Source organism: Calypte anna, unplaced genomic scaffold (genome assembly GCF_003957555.1).
Source record: "Calypte anna isolate BGI_N300 unplaced genomic scaffold, bCalAnn1_v1.p scaffold_86_arrow_ctg1, whole genome shotgun sequence".
Lineage (NCBI taxonomy): Eukaryota > Metazoa > Chordata > Aves > Apodiformes > Trochilidae > Calypte > Calypte anna.
The window spans coordinates 474,389-489,862 of record NW_022045534.1 but is presented as its reverse complement, the minus strand read 5'-3'; the positions used below and the strand labels follow the sequence as shown (position 1 = coordinate 489,862).

At 49.2% G+C, this 15,474-nt stretch overlaps 1 protein-coding gene across 3 annotated transcripts in view; it reads left to right on the top strand.

Annotated features, from left to right (window-relative positions):
• Window positions 1-15,474, top strand: part of DTNB (dystrobrevin beta) — a 159,270-nt gene that overhangs the window by 37,582 nt on the left and 106,214 nt on the right. For all 3 annotated transcript variants that reach the window (XM_030468840.1, XM_030468842.1, XM_030468841.1), the window contains exon 8: window positions 6,610-6,715. In XM_030468840.1, the coding sequence (XP_030324700.1) occupies window positions 6,610-6,715 (106 nt within the window). The remainder of the gene's footprint in view (window positions 1-6,609; window positions 6,716-15,474) is intronic.

The following is a 15,474-nucleotide window of genomic DNA, read 5'->3' as shown; positions in this document are numbered from 1 at the left end:
AGGGATGGCAGGGAAGCTGAGCTGAGCAAATCAGATTTCATGTCAGTGGCTCTGCTGCTGAGTTAAAACCTCAGCTGCCCCTGGGAGGTGGAAAGTCAGACGTGGGATGCTGAGCCCTCCATCTGCTCCCCATGGCGTGCAGCAGGAAGGGGATGGGTTCTGCTTGGTTCTGGAGCCTCTCACCTACCAACTCTGCAAGACTGACATCTCTGAGGTTCTTGGTGCAAATCTTGCCATGGTACCCAGCAAGGTGCAGTGACTGCCTGGGAATGAGCCAGAGTCTGCCCTGGTGGCCAAGGTGGCCACCAGCATCCTGGCTGGGACCAGCAGTGGGGTGGGCAGCAGGAGCAGGGCAGGGATCATCCATGTGCTGGGGATGCACCCCCAATCCTGGGGTCAGTTCTGGGCCCCTCAGGAGCAGAAGGAGATGGAGGGGCTGGAGAGTGTCCAGAGAAGGGAATGGAGCTGGGGAAGGGGCTGGAGAAGATGGAGAAGGGTCTGGAGAAGTTGTGAGGAGCATCTGAGGGAGCTGTGGGTGCTGATCCTGGAGCAGAGGAGGCTGAGGGGAGACCTTGTGGCTCTCTGCAACCCCCTGAGAGGAGGTTGGAGCCAGGGGGGGTCGGGCTCTGCTCCCAAGGAAGAAGGGATGGGACAAGAGGAACTTTGGGCACACCTCAAGTTGTGCCAGGGGAGGTTTAGGTTGGAGCTGGGGAAGAATTTCTGCCTGGAAAGGGTTGTCAGGGCCTGGCCCAGGCTGCCCAGGGCAGGGCTGGAGTCCCCATCATGCCTGGAGGGGTTTCAGAGCAAGCCCTGGGGATGTGGGGATGAGGGACATGGGGTGGGGGTGCTGAGCAAGGGTTGGACTCCATCACCTTCAAGGTCTTTTCCAAGCAGAAGGATTCACTCTTCTCTGATTTGTACATGGCTTGCCTGGTCTAAGCACTCTGGGTTTGGCTCCCAGGAACAAGGCAGCTGATTCTTCATATTGATTCACTTTTAGAAATCCCTTTGCTGTAATTTTATTCAGCAAAACAAAATCCCTAGTGGAAGGGCAGGTTTGTAGAGTGGGAATGTTTTTTAATTAATCCAGATATACCCAGAACCCCAAGACATTTCTTTAATTTATTTCAAAACATTGAAACAAATAAGTCCTGGGAAGTAGATAGTCCTCAATTTAATTTCATTTTTTTATGCCTCCCAGACTGGAAAATAAACCTCCCAGAGGTACTTCCCTGATACTCTCCTGTTACAGCTTATCCTTTTCCTGAAATTCTCTCCAGATGGCCTTTGTAAAGCTGTGGGGCTTCAGACTTCAGGCATTTACATGACAGATATGTAAGTTACATCTGTCGTAGATAACTACACAGTGCCTTGAGCTCTTCTGAGGTCTTAAGGCCAACTGAAACAGTCAAAGCACACCCCTGCTCTGCAATTCTCTTACTCCCTCAAGCAGGGTGGTTACATGAAAACAGTTTATTAGAAATGATTCCAGGCTGATATTTACACCTGCTCTGGATGCAGGAATCATTTGGGAGGGTGAGTGGTTAACCAGGCACACGTTTAATAACACTGAGGCACACAGGATGGACCTGGAGTGCCAGGAACATTCCCTCGTGTTACTTGAAACTTCCAAGAGACAAATCCTTCCTGGCCAGCTGTGGTTCCTGGCTCCCCATGGAGGTTCTGGTTCTGGGAGGCACTTCTTTGAGGTGCAAAAGACCAATAATTCACCAGTGCCTGCATGGTGAAAGGGCAGATAGGCAGAGGCATGTCAGTGGTTGTGGACAGGCCACAACCCTGCTTCATTTCTTGGGTCACAGATGGAATAAATCAAATGTGTTGCCCACGCAAAATGGAGTTTATTGGGATGCTTTTGGCAGGAGCTGCATTCTCTGTGTTGCCTTCCAGATGTGTCAAGGGCTTTGAGTAATAATTTACTCTTCTAGGTCAAGCGGGGGCTTCCACAGATGTTACCATGTCATCCTTTTCCTAAGACTTTTGTTCACTTGGCTGCAGTCCCTCCCTTTGTCACAGGGATGTTGTAGCACTCTCAGTCAGAACTCTGTTTGTGGCCCAGCCTCCCCTGTCCCTGCAGAGCCGGGTGAATTTGTACCTCCTGTCACAGCACTTCAGTTGCTGTCTTTCTGCTGAGATTTGGGAGCCAGGAGCTTGGCTGCTGTAGAGTCCCATACCTGTTACTGTGTTGGAGCTCAGCAGCACACACTGCACCAGCAGGACTGGTACAGTCCCAGCAGAGGGACATGGAGCTGCTGGAACCAGTGCAGAGGAGGCCCTGGAGCTGCTGGGAGGGCTGGAGCAGCTCTGCTCTGGAGCCAGGCTGAGAGAGTTGGGGGTGTTGAGGCTGGAGAAGAGAAGGCTGCACCGGGGAGACCTTAGAGCACCTTCCAGTGCCTGAAGGGGCTCCAGGAAAGCTGGGGAGGGACTTGGGACAAGGGCCTGGAGGGATGGGAGCCTGCGAGGGGAAGGGTTTGCAGCTGGGAGAGGGGAGATGGAGAGGAGATCTTGGGCAGGGAGGGAGGGAGGGAGAAATGGTTTGGTTGGACTTGGTGATCTCCAAGGTCCTTTCCAGCCATGAGCATTCTGTGATTCTCAGGTGTGGGACATGGGTTAGTGGTGGCCTGGAATAAGGTGATGTCCTGGCTGGGCTGGAGTGGGCTAGGAGAAGGGGGAAGGGTTTGGAGCTGGGAGAGGGGAGCTGGGGATGAGATGTGAGGGAGGAATTGCTTGGGGTGAGGGTGCTGAGCCCCTGGTTGCCCAGGTTGCCCAAGGAAGCTGTGGCTGCCCCATCCCTGGCAGTGTCTCAGCCCAGGTTGGATGGGGCTTGGAGCACCCTGGGCTGGGGGAGGGGTCCCTGACCATGGCAGGGGGGGCACTGGGAGGGCTTTGAGGTGCCTTCCCACCCAACCCAGTCTGGGATTTAGAAATCAACATCTGAGTTACTGCCCTGAGAGGTTTGCTGGAGCATTGGCTGAGTTGGCCCTCCTGGGTGGTGTGGCTGACAGGAACTGAGTGCACAGTGTCAGAAGGATGGTGAAGATGTGCACTCCTGCTGGTGAGTAGTAAGGATGTATTGGTTAAGGCTAGGATGGTCCTGTGTGTGATGGGTGGGGTAAGGGTGCTCTGAGAGAGCTGCAGCTGAAGCCCAAGGAGCAGGACAGAGGCACAGGAGGGTCTGGTGCACAGCTGCCTGAATTCCTAGAACTTGTTTTGATCACTGTAGAGTTAAAAATCTCTTCTTTCTGTGTTGGCTCAGGGGATGTGCTCTTGTGCCAGGATTTTGTGGGGAAATATATGCATTAACCTCGTGTTGAAACAAGGGTGTGGCAGAGTAACAATAAACCTGGCTGAGTTTTTGATTTTGAAGCAAGCCTGTGGTGTTCTTCTAAATGTAAAAATATCATTGGTGTAACCTGCCAGTGCACCCACCTCTGAGGAGATCTGAGGCTGCAGAGCTGTTCAGACAAGCAGGTATGGTGCCAGCAGCTGGTGAAAACTTCTTGAAGGAGGGTAAGGAATAAGCAAGTGATCCCAGAAAGTGTCTGTGCAAAAATGTGATTGCTCTGCTGGGGAGCATCTGACCCTGGTGCTTGGTTTCTGCTGATTTTCAGTCTCTGTGCCTGGAGTTTGGGATGTGCTGGCAGATGATTTTGTTGGTTTTGCATCACAAATGGTGACTGAGCAATGTTTTGCTCTGTGGTTAGATTCTGGAAAAGTGGGACCAGCTACAAGAAAGGGCTTCATCTGGGCTGCTTCTCTGCCACATTCCTCCCTTCCAGGAGGAGGAGGAGGAGGCTGTTGTCTGCTTTCCTGTCAGCTCAGCCACTGCCAGGCAGGCAGGAGGCAGTCCTGACAGTGCAAAATACCTGAATCAAGGAAAAACACCCCAAAGGCCACGTGTGTCCCTGCTGCCCCCATGTGAGCTACGTAGAGGTCACATCACTCCAGACAGAAGCTCTGACACCTCCTCAGGGCCTCACTGGTTAAAAGGAACCATTTTTTTTCTTTGAGGAACATCCCAGTCTGTGTCAGGAGGAAGTTGTGAATCCCAGGCATGGAGCCAATAAATGGTTTGGGTTGTAAGGGACATTCAGAAGTCATCCAGTCCCAAGTGCCCTGCCATGGGACCCCTCTCACCAGACCAGCTTGCCCTGCTCACAGCAGAGGTGCTTCAGCCTTCCCAGCAGCTCCATGGACCTCCTATGGACCTTCTCCTGCAGGTCCATCCATGTCTTTCCTGGACCCAGCTTTACCCCAGGGGGGTACAATCCCTGCTGCTGACACTGTGAGGATGCAGCCCAGGACACGGGTGGGCTCTGGGCTGACAGCACAGGGTGTCAGCTCATGCTGAGCTTCTCCTCACCCAGCACCCCAAAGCCTTCTCCTCAAAGCTCCAGCCCTTTGATTCAAGGGGTTGCCTTGTACTTGGCCCTGTCAGACATCAGTAGTTCCCAGTCCTGCTCCTCCAGGCTCTCCAGGTACCTCTGGATCACAGCCCTTCCCTCCAGTGATGGGCTCACCTGCAGACTCACCCAGCCTGCCCTCAGTGCCCCTCTCAGCAGGGCAGATATTAAATCATAATGGTCCCAGTACAGACCCTTGGGGGTCACCACTTGTTCCTGCTTCCCCCTCAGACATTGAACCATTGACTGCAACTCTTTGGACATGGCAGTCTGGCCAGCTCCTTCTCCATCCAACAGCCCATCCATAACCTCCTGTCTCTCCAGTTTAGTGGCCAGGATGTTGTCATGGACCATGTCAAGGGCCTTACAGAAATCAACTCTTCTCTTGCCACATCACAGAAGGCCACAAAGAGACAGGAGCTGCACGTGCATCATGGAATCAGTAAGGTTGGAAAAGATCATCACTTCCAACCAACCCATCCCCCCCATGCCAGCTGAACCACAAGTGCCACATCCACATCTGCTCCATGCCTTAGAACATGGGAACTCCACCATGGCCTGGGCAGCCTGGCCCAGTCTCTGACCAGTCTTTCAGTACAGAAACTGTTCCTAATCTCTGATCTCAGCCTCTCCTGGGACAGCTCCAGGCCATGTTCTCTTGTCCCTCAGGAAGCCTGCTGGCTGTCTCCAGTCACCTCCCTGTCTCCCTTATGGTTCAAGATGTTTCCCAGGAGGATCTGCTCCAGCATCCCAAGGTGGGGCTGACTGGTAGTTCCCAGGGTCCTTCAGTCTGCACTTTTGAAGGATGGGGGTGATGTGTAATGGATCCTGGGCCTTACCTCCAAAAATCTTGTCTGTGAGCAGTGATCACACAAAATTCTGAGAGTCCAGTCCAAGGCTGGGATTGCCAGGCAAGGTTTGTCCTTGGCCAGGTCGTGTTCTGTCTGGCAGAGCAAATTCCTGTAACCAGGCAGGAACAGCTTTTCCTTTACTAAGCAGGGAGCCAGGAACAAGGATGCTGTATGAGAGTTGGAAGAAGTCAGATGAAATATTTCTTACAATTTCCCTGACTGGGAGCTGGGGTGGATAGTAATTCCATCCTGTCTCTCCAGGACATGTAGCCACAGGGGGAGTACAAGGAGATATTTGCCTCTAATGACAAAAATATTGATGCTATAAATAGAAACACTCTCTTTAATTGAAAACCAAACAAACAGAAACAAACAGCCAAAAAGGAACCCCAGCAAAGCCCAAACAAACCAAAACGCCTCAGGTTTTGGGATGCTAGTTGCAAGTGAAAGCTGCAAGCAGTGTCACAGCTCCTGGCAAACCCGAGCAGCTTTTCCTGGGAAGATGCCTTGGGAATAACTCTGCCATATGCTAAGGTGAGAGGCAAGTGCCATCCGAGCAGCTGCTCTGCTGCCTGCTCCAACTTCTTCAGCATCTCTCTCCTGTGCAAAAGCCAACATATTCTTTCTTTGTGTCCATAATATTCTTAGCTGTTTTTCTTACCAGTTATCTCCATCTGTTTGTATTTGCAGCAGAAATTTTCTTTTGCTCACTTGGATTTGGAACCTTAGATAATATTATTCTGAAGATGCCTGAAGCCCTTCTCATGATGATTTCATTGCCTTTTTTTTTTTTTTTATTGACAGTTTTTTCCCCAAGCCACAGCTTAGTTCTTCCCTTGCTTCTTTTTGCCTTATTTTGACTTAAAGCAAAAAACCATATTCTGGACAGGTCATGTCTGGAGATCAGTTGTAATCAGTTGTAACCTGTTTGTGTGTGTGTGTGTCTGCTTTATTCAGTGTTGTCTGCATGTCTGAAATAACAGTTTTCAGGACTGTTAAATAACCTCCACTTGCTGTATACTTCTTCAAAATAAGAAACTCTAATTGCAGTTTGGGAACCAGTGCTGACTAAGTCCTTGGAGCTTTCTGTTAATCATTTACTTCTGTGTGATTATATGATGTCTGTACTGAGACCTTCTTTGTGGTGTTACTGTTTGTCTCATGTAGTCTGAAACTCCCCGAGCAAAGAAGTGATTTTTATCTCTTCCTGGCATGTGAGAGATTCCTGGTAGACAAAAGTTGAGTCTTTTTTTTTTTTTCTAAGGCTGAAGTAGGTTTTGGTATATAAAACTGATTTTTTTTTTATAATTAAGTTGTATTTCTTTTTTTCTTTGCAGAAAAAGATCATGCTAAACATGTTTTTAGACACGTTGATGGCTGATCCACCTCCCCAGTGCCTTGTGTGGCTGCCTCTCATGCACAGACTTGCCCATGTTGAAAATGGTAAATGGAATATTTTTGTGTTCAAAACATCTGGTCTGGTCAGGGCAGGGTTTCTGTTCAACACATGTGAATATTCTGTCCTCTCTCACGTAACAAAGCTCTCAAGCACTCCAGCATTCCCCCTGGAACAGTCTCATCCCAGAGCATTTGCAGCCAGAGCCAGGCTGGAGCAGACTCTGGATGGGATCAGCAGCAGTGCACAGGATTAGTTTGGGTTCCAGCATTGCTGCTGGTGGGGGATGACAAAACAAGCAGCTTGTTGATATTCTCTAAATGTTTGTTTATTCTGAAAGTTGTTTTTTTTTTTAAACCTTAGCTTGGGCTCTCTTTAAGGTTTGCTTCCATCTGCTCACCCCAAGATCCTGGTACCCCTGCAGATGGGTCAGAGTTGGGGTCACCTCAATGCTCACCTGGGGAAGTAAATGCTGAGCTCCTCTCACTTCCAGACCTTAGCTGAAATTTCCTGTGTTTACTGCCTGTGGAAAGTATTCAAGGAGCAATGAGGGATGGAAAAAACTAATGATTAACCATGGGAAAGGGTGATGAAAGAGTCACCTGGCTGAGAGGGCTTTGTGGAGGCAAAAGGGTTTCCTGCAGGAGGTTGTGCAAGTCTATCACAACTGTTTGCTGTCTGTAGTGGCAAAGAAGGTGGTGTGCTTCATTTATTGTGCAGTTGCACACAGCACAGGGGGGAGATGTGAATTCTAGGGCAAAAAGGACTATTTTTCTTTCCTTCACCCATTAACTAAATAGCTTTTTTTTCCCTCCCCACAGTAAGATCATGTCATCCTTCAAAAGCCCTGCCCTGCTAGGTGTTACCTCTTCTTCCTCTGAACACCTCTGGAGTCATTTCAAGGTGTTTGGACTTCTTCCTTCTAAACCACAGCCAGATAAACTCTTGCCTCCTGCTTCTGCCTGGCTGTTTACAGGCACAGCTTGGGGCTCGAAGTTTCCATGATTTATATTCCATTCTCTGTTTCTTGACATCTATTCCTGTGACATGGTTAAGTACTGCTGTGATTTTTGTATGCTGCTGCTTGGCATTTGCTTTATTCTCTTCTTTTGATCCTCTTGCAAAGCATATCTGGTTGGGAATTTAATCTGTGTGAAGCAGATAGGAGCTGGCATGCTCAGGGGCCTTTTCTTCATTGCAGCAGAAGGGAAGGGAAGGTGTGTTTCCCAGTCACTCTGCATGTTTACAGACGTTTCCTGACAACTGTCCATCAGTAAAATAAGTGATTATTAAAAGAATTGTAAGGGCTTTAATTTCATGGAAACAGATCTTTTGGGAAAACTTACAAAAAAGGTTGGGAGAAAAATCTAGGTAAGCTGCAGTCCTGCAGTGCCTTTCCTGTCCTTGTCTAACAGGCTGCACCAAGAAGGGCAGCAGCAGCTTCTGGTTCCTTCTTCCACTTTCCTCTTACCTTTTATAATCTTGGGCTTCAGGAAAAGCACTGAGGATGGAATAAATATGATAGGGAAGCAGACAGTACAAGTGTTTCTATGAACTACAGGTCAGACAGAATTAGACAAGGCAAGGGTAACATCATGTTTGGATAGAAGTGAAATGGTAGAAAGATCTGGAGATAATCCCTAGTCTGGTCTTTTTCTAGTGATTGAAGAGTACCTGGAGGAAATTACAGACCCCAGAAAAACACCTCCTGATAGCTGAGTGCATGCATCCCTGGGTTATCTGACAGCTTCTGTTGGCCTCCTGGGGGATGGAGCTGCTCTAGAATCTGCTGATCCAAACCTATCCATGCTCCTTGGGAGAAGGTGCCTGGGCCCCTTTTTCTGGTGCTTTCTTCCCAGCAGCCAGGGGTTCTCCCATTCCACCCAGCCTCCAGGTTACTCCTCCTGTTCCTTGTGTAGGTTCAGCATTCAGGTGACTTTACAGGACAACTTGTCATGTTTGTGGCATTAAAGTTGTTTCTAATTCTCATCAACCTCTTCCACAGCTGCTTCCCAGCTGCTTGCTGAATGGTGTTACCATCAATAATTCATGCCCAGTGGTCTTGCCCTTTTGATGCTATTTTTTTTTTTTTTTCTTTCCTCAGAAACTTGTTCTGTTGCAAGTGGTGTTTGCTCCAGAGCCAGGCAGCAGCTCCTCTGCCTGAAGGTGTCAGTGGGACAGCAGTGGAGGTGATGCAGGGAGGGGTGTGCAAGCCCCAGGAGTTGTGGGAGGCTCAGTGCTGGGGGCCTGGCTATGGGAAGGTAAAAATAACAAATCTGAAGAGTAGAGACAGTAGAAGGAATGAGCTTGGGATGACTGAGACCTGGTAGGAAAAGAAGTGTTGGGGCAAGAGAGAGCTCTGGTTGCAGATGTGCTGCTGAGGGAAAAGCAAGGCAGCAGCTTTGGTGGTGTAAAGGCTGGGACAGGACATGTGCAGGAGTTGATTGTCCCTCTGGATCTGGGTTGAGTATCTCCATTTAGTGATAGTTTTCAAAGTGTATTGGGCAGAAGATGGAAGGGATGAAGTTTGTGCTGACAATGGCTGCTGCTGGGGGTTGTGAGGAAATGAAGTTACTGAGGAAGAGCTGTGTAGCTTTTAGTGTCTGCATGTATTAAAACCCCATATGTTTTGTTTAAATAAATTCTTGTAGGAGGTTATAGGAATCTCCTTGCAGTTGAAAACTTTTCCAGAACATAGGGAAAGCCATGAAAGAAACAGAGATCACTGCTGATGTCCAACAGGACCCTCCTATATTTGGGTACAGTGGTATGTTGGACACATGAAGGCATCAGAAGCCAGGCAAAACCAAAGTCCTGTGATTCTGAGGAAAGAACTGACCACAGAGATTCTCTGGAGTGCCCAGTGCTGTGGGACATGACCTCTGCTGCTGGGGGGACTGCTCTGCTCCAGAACTGGGGTGGGGGGATTGGCATCTCCCTCTGGTGAGCTTGGATCTAGGAGACATCAGCTTCCCAGACAAAGCACTGGAGTTGTTCCATAGTGCTCCACAATTAGTGAAAGGTGTTAAGTCCCAGACACTGTTTTGGGCCCTTGAGGAACTGGGTACAGTCAGTGTTGAAATGTTAATCCCCAGCTGGGTCTCAGCACTGGGTGGTTTCTGGGACAGGTTCTGGCAGCAGTCACAGCAGGACTCGTGGCCACCCCTGCTGGGGCTTGTGCTTCACTGGGGATGCTGCCAAGGGTGCTCAGCCTCAGGTGTGTTGGGATCTGATGTTAGAACTTGTGGGAACAGTGAAAACTTCCCACTTTTACCAGTGGAAATCATAAAGGCAAATCTTTCAGGTTCAGAAGCAAACCTTGGAGCAAAGGACAGCTCCTGTGGCATCACCTCCCTCTGCAGTGTGCTGTGGTTTGGGTGTTTTTACAGCAGATGCTTTTCTGCAGGTGCTGAACTGTTCTGCACAACAGATTTGCAGGGCTGTAAATTGGGTGTTCTGGGGTGTATCAGATGATTCTTCTAGTGCAGAATCATGGGATGTGAGGTCCTAAAAGTTCTTCTGCCCGACTCCTTCCTCATGATCTTCAGGAAGTTCAGCACTGGGAAGGAGAAGCCCCGTGCACCAGTGCACCCTGGGGCTGGGAGGCTGGAAACCAGTATGGCAGAGAAGGACCTGAGTGAGGGTCCTGGTGGACACCAGGCTGACCATCAGGCAGCAGTGCCAGCATCCTGAAGCCAGGAGGAGCAGCAGAGGAGCATGGCTGGCAGGTGAAGGAGAGGTTTATTGCCCTGTGTCTGGTACAAGGGAGACATGGGTGAGTCCAGCAAAGGGACTGCAATATGTGTGACATGAGGAGAGGCTGAGAGGGGGGACTGCTGAGCCTGGGGAAGGCTCAGGGGGACCCCAGCAATGTGTGCAACAAACTGCTGGGAAGCTGGAAAGAGGATAGAGCTCCAGTCCCCTCAGTGGTACCCAGAGACTGGACCAGAGGCAGTGGGCACAGAGGGAAATGTTGGGAATTCTGCTCAATCACAGAAGAAATGTTTTTACTATGAGGATGGTCAAAGACTCCATCAGGTTGCAGTTTCCATCCTTGGTACTCAGAACCTGACTGGACAGTGGCCTGAGCAGCCTGCCCTGGCTGAGCCTTCCTTGAGCAGATCTCCAGAGTCCTTCCAGCCTCAGCTCTGCAGTGTTTGTGATTCCAGGTATGGTTGCAATGGAAATCCTGCCACACCATGCCCTGCAGTTCTCCTCTTCCCACCATGAGCACACAAGCAAGCTGATAAGATGGGCTCAGCCCCTACAGATCCATCCCTTAGGTTTGTGTCTGTGACCCTTTCCTGGTGGTGCTCAGCACTCATCTTGCTGGGGAGTCAGCTCAGAGTTCCACTGCAAGCTCGTGGGATTGCACCCTGTCACTGCAGAGCTTTTCTTCCTTAACCTTTCCTCCCAAGCAGATGGTGGCTTCCTTCACAGCTTGTAAATATTATCATTAATTACTCTGGCAATCACCTCTGAGTTACTTCAGAGGCACTTGAACACCTCAGTTGACAGCTTTGAAAAAAACAACAGAATAATAGTCTTGCAATTTCCTTGGTTGTCTTTTCAGCTCTGATATAAGCAAAAGGCAATTAAGCTCTGAACTGAGCTTGTTTTATTGGAGAAATGACATTTGCAGGTGAAAAAATAACATCTTCTTTAGGAGACATCAAATAAACTCCATGAGTAGCTAGTATTGATCTAAACAAATCAGCCAGCATGTTATTTTGGAGAGCCATCATCTCAATTTGCATGCTAATGTGCAGCATGATAGCAGTGAGGTTTTGTGCAGGCATTCCAATCCAGGCAGTTCTGCTGCTGCAGAAACAGGAGCCTTTGGAAGTGCAAGTGGAAGAAGTCTTCAGGCTACATTTATTTTTTTCTCTCCCCTTTACAACAGAGGGAAAATAATGGAAAATAACATCCAGCTTTTAAGCTTGTCATGGCTGTTATCTTCATCTTATATTAATACTTCTAGAAATACTCTGCAAAGCTGCAGATTCTCTGGGGTAAGGTTTGTATCTTACCTAAAATACAATTATAATTTAAAAAAAAACAACCATCCAAACAGAAAAGGTGTGCAGTAGGGAGAATGTCGTTCCTGTTTAGGAGCTTCCAATTAAAAAAATGCTCATAACTTTATTTTTTAACCATATCAGGTTGTTCTTGGATATCATGTTTTCTTGGATGTTTCCATTGTCCTTGGGTTCTTTGTAGGTAAAAAAAAAAAAAAGGCTTAATAAGAAAAATGTAGCATTAAACCCCTCTGTTATGGCATTTGGTAATTTCCTGCCTGAGATGTAAGTTGTCATTAAGGAAGACTCCTCTGATTGGGAACTCTTGTCCTTAGAGACTGAAAACCATTGATGTTCTCTAGATGATGGTTTTAAAGAAGGGGAAAAGGGATGCTAAGAGTGACATCCCTCCAAGAGACAGTGTCACTTGTGTGCATGGGTGACAGCAAACATAAAACCTTAGTGTCACAGACTGGTTTGGGTGGGAAGGGACCCTAAAGCCCCCCCAGTGCCCCCCCTGCCATGGTCAGGGACCCCTCCCCCAGCCCAGGGTGCTCCAAGCCCCATCCAACCTGGGCTGAGACACTGCCAGGGATGGGGCAGCCACAGCTTCCTTGGGCAACCTGGGCAACCAGGGGCTCAGCACCCTCACCCCAAGCAATTCCTCCCTCACATCTCATCCCCAGCTCCCCTCTCCCAGCTCCAAACCCTTCCCCCTTCTCCTAGCCCACTCCAGCCCAGCCAGGACATCACCTTATTCCAGGCCACCACTAACCCATGTCCCACACCTGAGAATCACAGAATGCTCATGGCTGGAAAGGACCTTGGAGATCACCAAGTCCAACCAAACCATTTCTCCCTCCCTCCCTCCCTGCCCAAGATCTCCTCTCCATCTCCCCTCTCCCAGCTGCAAACCCTTCCCCCTCGCAGGCTCCCATCCCTCCAGGCCCTTGTCCCAAGTCCCTCCCCAGCTTTCCTGGAGCCCCTTCAGGCACTGGAAGGTGCTCTAAGGTCTCCCCGGTGCAGCCTTCTCTTCTCCAGCCTCAACACCCCCAACTCTCTCAGCCTGGCTCCAGAGCAGAGCTGCTCCAGCCCTCCCAGCAGCTCCAGGGCCTCCTCTGCACTGGCTCCAACAGCTCCGGGTCCTTCTGCTGATGGGGACCCCAGAGATGGACACAGCTTTACCCCAGGGGGGTCTCCCCAGAGCAGAGCAGAGGGGACAGTCCCCTCCCTGGCCCTGCTACTCACACCCTGGGGGTGCAGTCCAGCCCAGGGAGGGTTTGATGGTTCACGCTGAGCTTCTCCTCACCCAACACCCCCAAAGCCTCCTCCCAGGGCTGGATGAATGTTTCAGAAAGATTCCTCAGCAAAGCTGCTTCATTCCCACCTGCCCTGGGGTGCAGATTCCTCTCTGGGGGGATGAGCCAGCAGCACAGAGCACAGAGGATGTTGAGCTGTCACCCAGCACTCTTTGCACAGCTGAGTTGGGTCTTGTGGGACATTTGTGTTTCTCCATGCCCAGGTCAGAGCCATCACCTGGCTGGGCACCTCCAGGTCCCTCTCTCTGGAGTGTTCTGTGAGTTTTTAAACCCATCATTGATTTTCTGGGTAAAAATCCTGCACAGTGTTTCATCCTGTTCCATTCTGCCAATCCTTGCCATTTTCAGTGGAATAGATTTATTTTATTATATTTTAATGTGATTACTCCCAGAAATTAGGTTTCCTTTAGAGATTTGGCAGCAGAATTCAGAACCCTCAAGTATTTGGTGTTAATTTAGACCCAGGAGGTCAGGTTCCTGCTCTCCAGGGAGGTGGAGATCCCTGCTTTGAGCTGGCACCTAAGCACACTCTGAGGACAGTGATCTCCCTGGTGAGTTATCTTTCCAATCATTTGAATAATTCCATGGAATAAAATCTGAAAGCCAGAGTTGAGCTTGGTGCCTGTGTCACAGAGTGGGCAGGATCTCTGGGATCCCAGCTTGGTGAGGAACGCAGTGCTGGGAGGAGCTGCCTTGCTGTGGGATGTGCTGCTCAGTTGATCAGGGGGATGCAGTTTGATCTCCCAGCTCACAGAAATGTTTGTGTTTTACTCTGCAGTAACAGAATTTAGGAGTTACAGATGCAGGGAGCAATCCTGCTGGGACAACCCGAGAGCTCGTAGCAGGATGTCCTGTTTACAGCTGGAGCTATTGGTACCACATGTGAAAGAACCCCAGACAGAAAGTTTGTATTTATAGCCATGGCAAGTTCTTCAGAGCACTTCTCCAACATGAATTCTCTCTTAGCCAGAGTTTTGAGCTGTGAGGTTTTTTCCCAGATCTTCCTTGAGCCATTTTTATGTGGGGAACGTTGAATTTTTACATCTTCATCATGCTTTATCTTCCTGCTTTTATTATCTCCTCTTTGATTTCTTTCATTTTGCAGCTGTCTTATTTTTGTTTGACTGCTGGTTTTTAATATCTTTGGGAATTTCTTCTATGCAATTTTATAAAAATTCTGTTCCCCCCTACTTATTTCTTTCTACATTTGGTTATTGATCCCATTCTCCCAATGGAAATGCTCTGTCACCTGGAAGCTGCTCAGTTCCAGACCAGTCCCTGGTCATTCCACTTCTCTCATACTTTTAAAATCAGGGTTCTTTGAAACAACATGTGGATCCAAAATGTGGATCTGCCATTTTCCTCTAAAAACCTTCTTCCTGATCTCATTTATCAGCCTGGGGTTCATGTTACTCTCAGAGGGAAGGGCATTGCTCAGACTGTGTTTGGGCATCAGCAGTCAGAGTATGAGATAAAACATGAACACAAAGAGCCAGGGCAGTCTGTGGAGATTTTAATGGAAAGAGGAATGTTGGGTTTGGGGTTTGCAGCTCAGAAAGTGGTGGTGTAATCACACTGCCTAGGTCTGGGTGGGAAACAGGAATAATGGGTTTTGGCTGGCATGGCTCCTGTGGGAATGTGGGAGGCAGAGGGATGTCCTGAGATCAGAACTGAAGGAGAGGACACCAGGCAGTACCTGTGCACCCAGAAAGCTTAGAGACAAAAGGAACTTGGGGTTAGGGAAGAAAATGTGGTCACCTGTCTTTGGAACCTGCAAACCTGAACCATGTGTGTATTTTGATGTTGGAGGGCAAGGGGAAGAGACCAAAGGAAAAAAATAAAGGAATGGCTGAGAGGAGACTGAGGTAAATATCAGATGGCTCAAGGTCATTGGAGAAATGAGGGGTTTGTGGAAGAAAGCAAATGAGAAGTATCTGTGTGCTAGAGGGGGGAAGAAGAGGAGAAAGGACACATCACGTTCTTCCAGTTTTCATTTGGAAGAATTTCCAGGCTTTGATGGGTGAGAGGTTGGTTTTGTTCCAAGATTTCTGCAATGCAGGAGCAGAGTTGGTGGTGCCAGGGTGGGTCAGGTAGGAAGCAGGAGGACAAGTCCCACGTGAGCAGGGACAGTCACTGGCTGTGCAAGTTGGGAAAAGAAGGAGAAGCTAAACCTTGCCAAATAGAAACAGATGACTGGGGGTCAGAAAAAGGAAGAAAAACCAGACATGAGAATTGGGTTCCTGGCCCAATCTCTCAAGCTGCTTCCCTCTCCTGCCCTCCCTGCACCTTCTGGAAGGAGCTGCTGGCAGGAGAAGGAGCAGGTTGGCACTGCCAAGCAGGAGCCAGTGGGAAGTTTGAGTCTGGAGCCCTGGCAGCCAGAAAAGGGAATGACTGAAGACTTGGATGCAGTGAAAGGTGGAAAGAACCTTAAACTTCTCGCTCCCATATGTGGCAGGGAGCTCTGGGGAA